This window comes from Rhineura floridana, chromosome 19 (genome assembly GCF_030035675.1).
Source record: "Rhineura floridana isolate rRhiFlo1 chromosome 19, rRhiFlo1.hap2, whole genome shotgun sequence".
NCBI lineage: Eukaryota > Metazoa > Chordata > Lepidosauria > Squamata > Rhineuridae > Rhineura > Rhineura floridana.
This window is the reverse complement of record NC_084498.1, coordinates 2,329,997-2,341,950: the sequence shown is the minus strand read 5'-3', so window position 1 is coordinate 2,341,950 and position 11,954 is coordinate 2,329,997. Positions and strand designations below refer to the sequence as shown.

General features: G+C 46.5%; 1 protein-coding gene across 2 annotated transcripts in view; it reads left to right on the top strand.

Moving 5' to 3' along the window:
• The window catches only part of SGSM1 (small G protein signaling modulator 1), an 80,881-nt gene that overhangs the window by 36,341 nt on the left and 32,586 nt on the right, over window positions 1–11,954 (top strand). The window contains exons 7-11 of one of the 2 annotated variants that reach the window (XM_061602812.1): window positions 201–332; window positions 2,052–2,176; window positions 4,306–4,373; window positions 6,548–6,711; window positions 9,703–9,832. In XM_061602812.1, coding sequence (XP_061458796.1) covers window positions 201–332; window positions 2,052–2,176; window positions 4,306–4,373; window positions 6,548–6,711; window positions 9,703–9,832 — 619 coding nt within the window. The remainder of the gene's footprint in view (window positions 1–200; window positions 333–2,051; window positions 2,177–4,305; window positions 4,374–6,547; window positions 6,712–9,702; window positions 9,833–11,954) is intronic. The other variant, XM_061602811.1, reaches the window with a different exon arrangement.

The following is an 11,954-nucleotide window of genomic DNA, read 5'->3' as shown; positions in this document are numbered from 1 at the left end:
CTCTTGTTGCATGCGGGGATCCCTCCAAGCCTCTGTTGAGCTCCCAAAGTTAATACAGAGCTTTTAAAAGGGAGAATTCTGGGACAGCTTCTCTTCTGACTGGAACACTCACACCCGAGAAGCTGAAATTCTCCCTAAAGGCAAAGAAGCCACACGGAGGGGCTTGCACTCACCTGACTTCGCTGGCTGGATTCTCCTAGATCCAGAAGAGACACTCCAGCGGCAGCATGGATGACCGTCTCTCTCTCTCGGCGAGAGACTACGTGGAGTCCCTGCACCAGAACTCCAGAGCCACCCTCTTGTATGGCAAAAACAACGTCTTGGTGCAGCCGGTGAGTAACCCTGAGAGGACAGGGTGTTTGGGGAGGACTCGTTGCTTGACCCCAGATCCAGTAATCACTAGCAAAGCTGGGAAGCTAATTGTGAGCACTGTAGATCTCTTTTCTCTCTCCAAAAGCCAAATGATCACTACTGATAACATTCAGCATACCATGCATACAATTATGTTCAACTTGTTCTTCTGCTAGCTGTGAGGAGAACTGAGGAAGTTTGTGAAATGCTGCCTGAAATGCAGAAATCTTTCTCAGTAACCCTCCGGGCTTCCAAAACATCATGGCCAGAAGCACTAACATTTGGGAGATTTTCAAGATGCAGAAAACACACCCAATCCAATCAAGAAGCTCTTTAAGGCTGCGCTCCTAGACAGGCTTCAGAGTTCAACGGGAGCTTCTCCTGGCCAAGTGTAGTAGAATTGCATTCTAAATCCTTGAGCTGACGTTGGATCCAGGATTGTGGTCTGCAGGCAGGTGTTGCATTGCCTTTCTGAGGGCATAGACACCCTCCCTGTTTGGCTGGTTCCAGTGTGGCATCTCTACCTCTCTCTTCTGAAAACGGGGGCACACAATGCTAGTCAAACCCGCCCCCTTTTTACTGTAAAACTGGGTGGGAGCAGCTTGAGTGCATTTTTTAAATAAAAATTCTGCTCCACAGAGATTTTGCAACTGATCGGCAGATCAACCCATTCCCCCCCCCCCAGGTGTGGTTAATGGAAGCTCTTTGCTCTGGTGACTAGTGTGTTCACAGCCTGAAGTTAAGCTGGTCTGAATATGGTCAGTGCCTGGGTGGGTACTTAAGAATACTAGGGACTTAAAAGAATCAGGGAACAGGCCCTTGGCCCAAATTTCCATATAAACTATGTATGCTAATTTACATGTATACATTAAAACTTGGGCTGGATTTCAGACAAGGAGAAACCAACTCTGGCTCTTCATATTGAGGCTTACTCTGAGCTATGAGGTGCCAACAGGATTTTCTGAGCCCAGAGTGTGGATCGGGCACTCCGCCCCACTTGCCATCTTCTTGGCGAGAAGTGCTGCTCGGGTGCATATTAAAGCTGAAAGAGACGTGCCTCTTACAGGGCAGACGAAGAGGACGGGTGTCTAGGGCCTTAGCATGCCCAGTCACCCTGGAAGCAAAGTTAAGAGAAACAATACGTTTAAGTTTAAAAAAGGAGGAAAGGGAAGAAGATACAGGGGTCAGCGTAGAAGACTTGGGGTTTGTGTCCACCTGGCCACTCCCTAAAAACACCCCCGCTGCCTGGGAACCCTATGGATGCTTCCTTGAGTCCCATGATGGAAGAAAGGCAGATATAGATGTACTTTCTGGGCCTGACCAGGGTCCTCCTTCAATTGTGTCCTGGCAGCAGCCATTTCAACAAGCCACAGGATTGGGGGAGGAGAAGGATGCAGGGGCCACTCCATTGGTGCAACTGAGAGACCAGCAACTTTTGATACTTCCTCTTCTTGTGTTTTTCCACCCCAGTTAGAAGAATTTGTAACTAAATGAGTTTGCTGCTTTCCTCCTCCCTCCCAATCCATTTTCTTTCTGTGCCATGTCTTTATAGGTGGGAAGCCTGACAAAACAACTATTTTGTTTGTAATTATCTGTAAGCTGCTCTGGGAGTGGGATTTTTTAAACAAACGAACAAAGATATTTAAATGACAATATAATATATAAAAAGCCTCTCCCTGTTTTTTTTCTCTTTTTCTTAGCGGGATGATATGGAGTCTATTCCAGGATATCTGTCCCTTCACCAGACTGCTGACATCATGACCCTGAAATGGACCCCAAACCAGCTGATGAATGGGTCTGTGGGTGATCTGGACTATGAGAAAAGGTGACTGCCCACCCTCCCCCCTCCCCTTCTTTGCACGCAATGGTTGGATGTGCCTGACGCAAGCTGCCATCAGCATCACACATAACAATGCAACCATTGCCTAGTTCCATGAGACTCCCTCTCCAGTTAAGTGTCACCAGATTGCAGCTTAATACTTTCTATGTGAAAGCATGTTTCAACTGATTGAGCGACTTGAGGGAAGCAATTTTATTCTCAACAAGTAAATCTTTTGGTCCAAAGAAGCCCTCTCCATACCAGCCACAGCCAGGCAGCACTGCAGTCAGTAGCCTTTCTTGTTGTTTTTATATGTAATAGATTTGTTACCTACAAAAAGTGTCTAAAACAACCCCACACGCACTTGAAACAAATGAAAAATGTCAAATATGGGGCCCATACAATGTTTAAAGCAATAACAACTCATCACAGCAGGATAAAACCCTGCTGTTCTTATTTTATATTTGTTCACACATACATGTTTTAGATTGGGGTGGGGAAGCTGCCCCCTCCCTGCAGATGTTGGACTTCAGTCTCAGCAGCCGGTCTGGCTGATGTCCAGGGATGATGGGAGTTGAAGATCAGCAGCCGCTGGCTGTTCTCTACCCCTGTTTTGTTGTTGTTGTGATGTGCCTTCAAGTCGATCACGACTTATGGGGACCCTATGAATCAGTGACCTCCAAGAGCATCTGTTGTGAGCCACCCTCTTCAGATCTTGTAAGGTCAGGCCTGTGGCTTCCTTCATGGAGTCCCCTTTTAAAGCTGATGAAGTTGGTGCCCGTCATGTCAACTTGTGGCTGCAGCCTCTGGTCCCTGGAGAACAAAAAGAGGGCTGGACTTGATGGTCTTATAGGTCCCTTCCAACTCTATGATTCTGTGATAAGGGGAAGGTGAGCTGTTGCACTCACACCTTGCTTGGGGGCTTTCCTTTGGGGCATCTGGTTGGCTACTGTGGGGAACAGGATCATAGAAACATAGAATAGTAGAATTGGAAGGGGCCTAATAAGGCCATCAAGTCCAACCCCCTGCTCAATGCAGGAATCTAAATCAAAGCATTCCTGACAGATGGCTGTCTAGCTGCCTCTTGAATGCCTCCAGTGTCGGAGAGCCCACCACCTCCCCTGGTCATTGGCTCCATTGTCGTATAGCTCTTAACAGTTAGGAAGTTAGGGATGGTGGACTAGACAGGCAATTTGGCTCAATCCAGTTGCAGGGCTCTACCTGTGTACTTATTGGTTACCACCAGACTGCAACGCTTTTAACATTTTAGTTGTGCCTTGCAAAGGCTCACCTGAGCTCACCTCATGGCAGTAGAAGGCTGGCCAAGCTGTGGAGCCAGTGCGCCCTCTGCTGGGGATGTGGCAGAATGGTCACCCTTCTCCCTACTTTGTGGGGATGCCATTCTGGGCTTCTGGGAGGAAGGGCTGGATATAAATCAAATAATAAATAAAATAAATAATTATCACCAAGGATCTCCTTACCTCCCTTGAGGGACAACCTGGACTTGCCGCTCTTTTTATTTTGTTGTTGTTGGTGATTTAAGAACATAGGAAGCTGCCTGAGTCTAGCTTAGTATTGTCTCCACAGACTGGCAGCAGCTCTATGGAGGTCTTGAATTGTTTGCTGAAATATGACTGCTGAGAGCTGCACCAGCTGTGCTGGGAGTTTGTATGGCCGATTCATCTGCCCCTTGATATCCTGAACACTCTCCCGACAGGTGTGCTAAATCTTCTTGCCTGCCTCTTGCTAGTTCAGTGGCCCAACAGGCGGAGCCACACTGAGAGATAACACACCAGTTGCGTGTCAGTGCGGAACTTAGATGTTATCCAGTAAATGGATACTCAACGGGTTGCATTAATATAGCCAACAATGTGCCTTCAGTTTTTGTTTTTTAAGTGAGAGAACTTGCTGTGTGAGGTTTCTTTGCAGTGTGGAACTCATTGCCCCAGGATTTGGGATGGTAACTCACGCGAGTGCCGCCTCCTCCGTTTCCTATGCTTGTTAGTTGGGTGTTTGCCAGGAGTTTTGGTTTATTATCTGCCACTCAGCTTTTTCTGGTTGGAGATGGATGGGGGGCACCCCTAAGGAAGTTTTTTGAGGGTGATGCCAGTGGGCTTTGTTCTTCCCTCATGCAGCGTCTACTGGGACTATGCCATGACCATCCGCCTAGAGGAGATTGTCTATCTGCACTGCCACCAACAGGGTAAGAGGACACCTGGGCACTGTTGTGGTGTTGCTGTTGTGTTCTGGTGAGCTGCATCTGCTTGCTGTAAAGGTATATACTGTGTTTATGTTTATGGATATTGTTTATGTATTTTGCTTTGTAAATTAATTTGATATTTTTATTGTACCTTGTGTATTCTATTGTAAGCAGCTTTGAGATCTTTTAGATAGTAAGCGATCTATAAATGGAAATAGCAATAATAATAGTAATAATAATAATATGCACGTTTGGGTTTTTTTTATTCTTTGGTTCCTATTAATGGATCAAGGCATAGGAGCCTTGCTAGGGTGAACTCTGAGATACAGCCCTCAAGAAGACACACATTAAATAGTTAGTGAATAATAAGGAAGGTTCCAAATTGAAGATTTACCTAAGGAATAATGCCTTTAACTGAACAATGACCCCCTGGCCTGATGCAGAGTTCAAGTTAATGTAACACACACAAGATAAGCAAGTTCTTCTCAGAAACAGGAGTTTACACTCATGCATGGCACCGGAGACAGCAGGTATAATCTTTAATTTCACCTAGGTAAGGCAAATATTCCAAAAGAGATCCTTTCATGTCACTAGATCACTCACCTGTATCCCCTCCCAATTTGCATGCAAACCTATGCAGTTTGAAAACACATTTAAGGTAAAGGCTTTGCTGGGTTCAGATCAGCACACCTGTGGCTCCAACAGCTTCCTGAATGCTTCACATCACCCTCACGTTGAGGAACATCAACTCACTGCATGGGATATCAGAGTTAGAAGGGGGTGAGATCTTTTGTGTCCGGCTGTTGATTATTTCGAAGGGGAGAGCTTAACTATTGCCAGGCACAGTCTTTATTCCTGACTTTGAGTCTTGATCATCTTCAGGAAATGTACATCTGGTTTTTTCCTGGTATGGGTCTATGTACTTGCAAATCTAGGGTGTGAATAGGTGTAAGGGCTCACGCTGCCTGTAGGCATAAATGTAACGTAGATGCTCCATATTTTTCTGTTTCTCTCTTTCAGTAATCCAACCTGTACTGTATCTTTTGTGTGTGCTTCTTGGGTTTTAAGTGTGGGATCACACACATAAGAGCAGCGTGTGGGTTTTAATTCCAGTAAAAGATTCCACTACGTTCTTCGGGAGACATTTAGATCTCTGGTAGCTAAACACTCATTGCGGGTTCAGATGTACACAGGTAACATTGCCTCCAGGCTCTCCTTGGAGGTCTCCCTGTGAGAAGGCTAGCGAGCCCCACTAGAATGCAGCCGGCCCACCAGGGCCCAATCTTCCCCTCCTTATCTTCCCCCATCTTATCAAGAGGTCTGTGCTGCATAACATAGGAAGCAGACCTTTAGTGTGACCTTTACCCTGTGGAGTTCCCTCCCCTTAAAGATTAAACAATCTCTGTTGTCTTTTTGGCACCTACGGAAGACCTTCCTCTTTTAACAAGCCTTTGAGTAGAGACCTTATCCCAGTCTGCATCTGTGTTGGAATTGCTTTTTAATATATTTTAAAATCTTCTTTTTAAAAATGTTTTTAAAGCTTTTTTTAAAATGTTTTTAAATATGTTTTGTTTTAATATATTTTGAATGGTGGTTGTGTTTTAACGTATTTTGAATTCTGTTTTTATGATGTTTTAAAGTGTTTTTAGTGCTTTTGTTTGTTGCCCTGGGCTCCTACTGGGAGGAAGGGTGGGATATGAATGAATGAATGAATGAATGAATGTTGAGGCAGCCATGTGACCTGCACTCAGGGGGCCATTACTCACTAACTGAGAACAAAGACAGGAAGAGAAAGGTGGAAATGGAGGAGCAAAGCCTACAAAAACAACAAGTACTTTAGAGGAGGAATCAGCAGAGGGAAGGATAAGCTGGCTTTCTGTCTATTGGCCTCCACTGGTTTAGGTCCCTTGTAACACGCATTGGTGCTTTACTCCCAACACATTTAATATAGGAAACTGCTCTATACTGAGTCAGTCCGTTGGTCCATTTAGTGGAGTACTGTCACCAGCGACCTCCTCTGGGTCTTTCCCATGAAGCCATTTGGAGGTGGCAGTGGTGGGCCTCCAAAGGCTTTAGGCCAGGTGCCTGGTGTGGTTTCTTTCTGCGGAATCTGCTTCTCCCCTCCCCTCTCTTTTCTGCCTTCCCTCTCACTGCTTTCTCTCTTCTTTTGCCCACAGTAGACAGTGGGGGCACGGTGGTCCTGGTGAGCCAAGACGGCATCCAGCGCCCTCCCCTGCGGTTCCCCAGAGGTGGCCATCTCTTGCAGTTCCTCTCCTGCCTAGAAAATGGGCTCCTGCCCCATGGCCAGCTGGACCCACCTCTCTGGTCACAGAGGGGGAAGGTAAGGATGCTGGGAGCCTGGTGGCATTGAGGTTTGTCCTTCTTGGCTCAGTTCACTGTCCGTTGGCCCTGAGAGCGGGCAGGTGAAAGAAGGGCCATGTGGCAACCCTCTTCCCCTGGAGAGTGGTTGGGAGGTGCAGGCCTGTTTTGGCACTGCCAGAATGCCGGAAGGGTGCTGGGGCTGTCTCTCCAGAAGAGAGTACCCACTTAGCATGTGGAAGGTCCCGGGTTGCATCAGACTCCCTGGAGTGCCACTGCCTGCCCAAGCAAGTACGCGCCAGATGTTGGTGGGCTCCAACTTCCACCATCCCTAACCATTGGGCATGCTGGTTTCTGGGGTGGATAGGAGCTGGAGTCCATTAACATCTGGAGAGCACCAGAAGTGAAGGCCTGAGGAGACAATCCTGAGCTAGGTGGACAAAAAGTCTGACTCTCAGGGTAAGATTAAAGGCCAAGAAAGAGACTGTAGAACAGGCGGGGGAAGACTTTTTCAGCCCAAAGGCCACATTCCCTTCTGGACAACCTTCTGGGGGCCACATGTCAGTAGTGGGAGTGGCCAGAGGGAAAAGCGAGCAGAGCAACGCATGCAGATGTGACCTTGGACCTGGCGGCTCGTTTCTACACACCCCTCTCTGTCCGCCACCCAGGCCAGCGAGAGGTCTTCTCCGAGTTGAAGGGCACAGGCCACCCAGGCAAAAACCCTCAGCCAGGTGTGACGCAGGGCCAGCCGGGAGTATGGCCGGGGGGGGGCATGCCCTGGGGACAATCTCCAGGGCCAGATAGGGAGGGTTGGAGGGCCAGATTTGGCCCCAGCCCTGAGGTTCCCCAGCCCTGCTGTAAAGCTTTTTAAAAAGTTTAACATGTTGCTTTTTCTCCATGTATCATGACCTAGGTCAGCCTTCCCCAACCTGTTGCCCTCCAGATGTTTCAGACTACAACTCCTAGCAGCATGATGCTGAGGCTGATGGGACTTGTAGTCCAAAACATCTGGGGGGCGCACCAGGTTGGGGAAAGGTGGGCTACATGCAAGCATTTGTGTGGCTCATATGGTTTGCTGGGCCTAAGACACTATATGGCTTGCAGGTCCTATAGAAACTGATTGATTGATTGGGTTTATTTATATGCCACCTTTCCACAGCAACTTGTGCCCAAAGTGGCTTGCAACAAGCACTCAAAATAAAAGCACTGGGGGAGGGGAGAGAAGCCAATGTACAAAACATAGCAATACATTCCAATAGGACAAAAGTAAACAATTTAGCAAACATAAAATAAATTCAATATTACAAAAGAAATAATCTAAACTTAAATACATATGTACAATCCATCTCTTTGGCCGTTGTCACTTCCGGAGGACTGGTGGAGTTCCATTGTTTGAGGCAGAAACAAATGTTTTATTTATTTACTACTTTGTTGTTTTTATTGCAATGTATACTTTCCCCTTCAGTCACATCACTGGGGCAGCTTACCATAAAATATTAAGAACCCAATTGAATTAGTGCATAAAAATAAGCAAAAAGCCCCGTAAAAATCACATATGGCAGAATGATTCTTTTGTATAGAGCTTTTCAGGTGTTCAAAAGGTGTCAGAAGCCTGAAAGATCGTCTTACCTCTTATATACCCAGTTGATCACTGTGCTGTGCAGGTGAGGGCCTCCTGCAGATACCATCTTATCAGGAGGTCTGTTCCTCACAACTTAGAAAGCAGACCTTTAGTGCTGTGGCACCAACACTTTGCAATTCCCTCCCCATAAATACTAGACAGGTGCCATATCTGTAATCTTTTTGGTGCCTGCTGAAGACTTTCCACTTTCAACAAGCCTTTTAAGTAGAGACCTTATCCCAGTCTGTGTATGTGTTGGAACTGCTTTTAAGATGTTTTTAAAGATTTTTTAAGAAAAGGTGTTTTGTTTTTGAGATGTTTTTAGTATTTTGTCCTTTGTTTGCCACCCTGGGCTCCTTCTGGGAGGAAGGGTGGGATAGAAATTTAATAAATAATAATAATAATATGCATTACCTAACTGTAATCCTCGCAACAACCCTAAAGTAGTTTTATTCCCCATATTGTAGATGGGGAAACTGAGGCTGAGAGGGAGGCCACCATGTCAGTTCATGGCAGAGGCGAAAATTGAAATTAGGCTGCAATTCCCTGGGAACAGGGAATCAATCCCACTGGTTCTGATGGGGCTTACTTATTTACAGCAGCTTTCCCCAACCTGGTGTTCCTGCAGGTATTTTGGACTACAGTCCCCAGCATCATACAGCCGTGCCTTCTTTGTAGCCCAAAACATCTGAAGTGCACCAGCTTGGGGAAGGCTGGTGTACGGTATTGTGGTCTCAGCCACTATGCTACAAAACCACGGGGAGAGGAAACAGTCTCTGGCCCCAGAAAGAACCATGATTTTTCCTAATGCATGTTGAACCAGAAATAGACTTTCTTGGGCCTCCCGCTGCTAGAATAATAACTAAAATATGTCTGCATAATCAATCAACCAAATCTAATTTCAGTATTCTATTTAGAGTAAACCCCAGTAAATCTTAATTCCACACATAATATTTTTTAATTAAAAAAAAATCTATTGGGAAAAGGCCTTTCATGAAAGTTTTTTTTATTAAAAAAGAAAAGAAAATGTTAAGACTTGAAAAGCTATGATGGTAAACCGTGCCATTTCTTGGCCTCTGTGATGAGAGATTATTCCCCCCCCCCCCCGGAAATATGCATTTGGCCTTAGGAAGGTAGGAAGCTTATAGTAAGGTAAACCGTGGATTCATCTAACCTCGCATTGGCCATCTACACTGACTGGCAGCCACTCTCCAAGATTTCAGGCAGGGAACAATTCCCAGACTTACTTGGCAGTGCCACTGGGGTTTGAACCCAGGGCCTGCTGCGTGCAAAGAGCCTCAGCTCTTCTGTGATCATTGCTTTGAGCCAAACGAGAAGGCCACATCTCTGCAGCTGGAGATATTCACTTCCTTGCTCTCTTTGGCTCCTAAGGGGAAGGTGTTTCCAAAGCTGAAGAAGCGAAACCCCCAAGGGACCTCAGAGTCTGCGTCGGACAAGGAAGAGGAGGAGGCAACCGATTACGTTTTCCGGATCCTCTATCCTGGCATTCAGTCAGAGTTTGGTACGTTTGCTTGCAGGATAGAAACTGGGAAGGCTGATTGACTCCTTTTAAATAAGATGATGATGGGGTGTGTGTGTTTGTTGACCTTCAACCAACGTTTTATTTCAGTGTGTGCCACAAAAATATATGAGCATACCATCATTCATATTTCATAAATCGTATTTGTTAAGCCGCATTGCCCCACCTTCCGTACCCGGCGGAATATCAGCTAATGCTTGGAGTTCTGCATAATCCAAATTCGGTACTTTAAAATCCCACACCGAGAAACGCTCATGTCTTCCACCTCTATAAATTACGGAAATTTGCTTTCTTTGCATAATATATTATGCAGTTCTTACCAGTTTGTGCATTTTATTCACGGTTGGCTCAGCTGGGAAGCTGTGTAAGGTGCTGGTGTCCCCTCTTTCTGGCTGCTGAGGTTCTGTCATGCCTTGCCCGTGTGCTTTTGGAGCCTACCTTCACAAGGGCTAGAAACAACCGCTTTATTTCAATAAACAACTCAAAGCTGAGGAGTTCTGCATCAAATATCCCACGCTGTGTTTTTGCTTTGCCCCTGCAGTATTGCATCTTACAAACAGCTTTCCTCCGGATGTTACCAGCTTCTGTCAGCCCCAGCTAGAATGGCCAACGGCCAGGGAGGATGGGAGGTGTAGCCCACCAGTATCTGGAGACCTACAGGTTCCACAGCCTGGTTTTGAAACCCACAGTGTTGTTTCAAAAGTATAAAAAAGTATAGCGGTCTGTAAATGGAAATATAATCATAGTGGCCTATTTTGGCTTTTATACTGTGTTTATATATAGAGATATTGTTCCTGTATTTTGCTTTGTAAATTAATTTGATTTTTTTTTTATTGTTCCTTGTGTATTCCATTGTAAACCGCTTTGAGATCTTTCAGATAGTAAGTGGTCTACAAATGGAAATATAATAATAATAATCAGAAGCATCTGCCTGTTACCTCCGCCTGGCATTACGTCAGGCCATCCGTCAGTGGTATTTGGCATTGCTCTGTGATGGTTGGGGTGTTCAATGCACGCTGACATTGTCTTTGGTTTATGCAAAAGAGGAGAGCCAACACCGAGGTAACCGAAGCAGCAGGGAAACAAATTTTCCCAGAGTGCTGATGACGGAAACACACTCGAGTTTGCATAAATGCACACCAATGGAAAAACGTGGGGCAGGGGAGGCCCTGCAGCTCTGGCAGGCCCCGCTTTGCATGCTGAAGGTCCCAGGTTTGCTCCTTGGTGGCATGTCCACTTAGAAGGGGGAGCAGCTGAGGGGAAAGGCCCTGGAGATCCGCTGCCGGCCAGAGGAGGCAAGGCTGGGCAAGGAGTCTGGCCTGGGATCAGGCTGTTTCTGATGCACTGTCAGGAAACGGGATCTACCACTGTTGGCAGGGCTGGCCAAAGACATTTTGCGGCCTGAGGTGAAGCAGCAAATGCCCCTACACGCACACACACACAAGTCAAGGTGCATAGTACCCATCTAGTTTCTTTGCCACCTGAGCCAAATAATCCTGCAGGGCCTCTCCCGTTCCCTGGCGGCAAAAATAGTGAACCGTCCAATAACTCTCCGTTTGCTGCTCTTTCACTGCACTCCAAATTGTCTGACTGAGGCTGCCGCCTCGCTCTGCCTGATGACAGGGCCGGCCCTGAATGTTGGAGAGGGGAACGATGAGGAAAGGGTTATTTCGGGAGAGTCCCCAAATATTTCATTTGTTGGTTCCCTGCTCGGAACCGTCACTGAACTTGGTGCTTGCAGATTAATGTAAGCGAAACGGATCTCTGCCCCACAGTGACAGTTCTGTGCCCCAGGGCGATTACAGTATTGGCAAAGGAGGGGAGGGAAGGGACAAGCAAGTGATGGAGGAATAGCTTATTGGTCATTTTTTTCTGAGCCTGCATTGCATCACTCTGCACCTCTTTTGGTCAAATCCGAACTATTTTGCCTTCCCATCCAAACCTTTTAGCATGTTCTAGCACTGGGGATTTCCAGATAACCGTAGCCTTTTCAAAACCCCAGTGCTGTTTCTTTTCCTAGGGGTCCCTCCAGGTTTGGGGCAGTGGCGTGGTTTGGATCCATCTTCATGTTTTGCCTTTTCTCTCTCCCCCCCCAATCATCTTT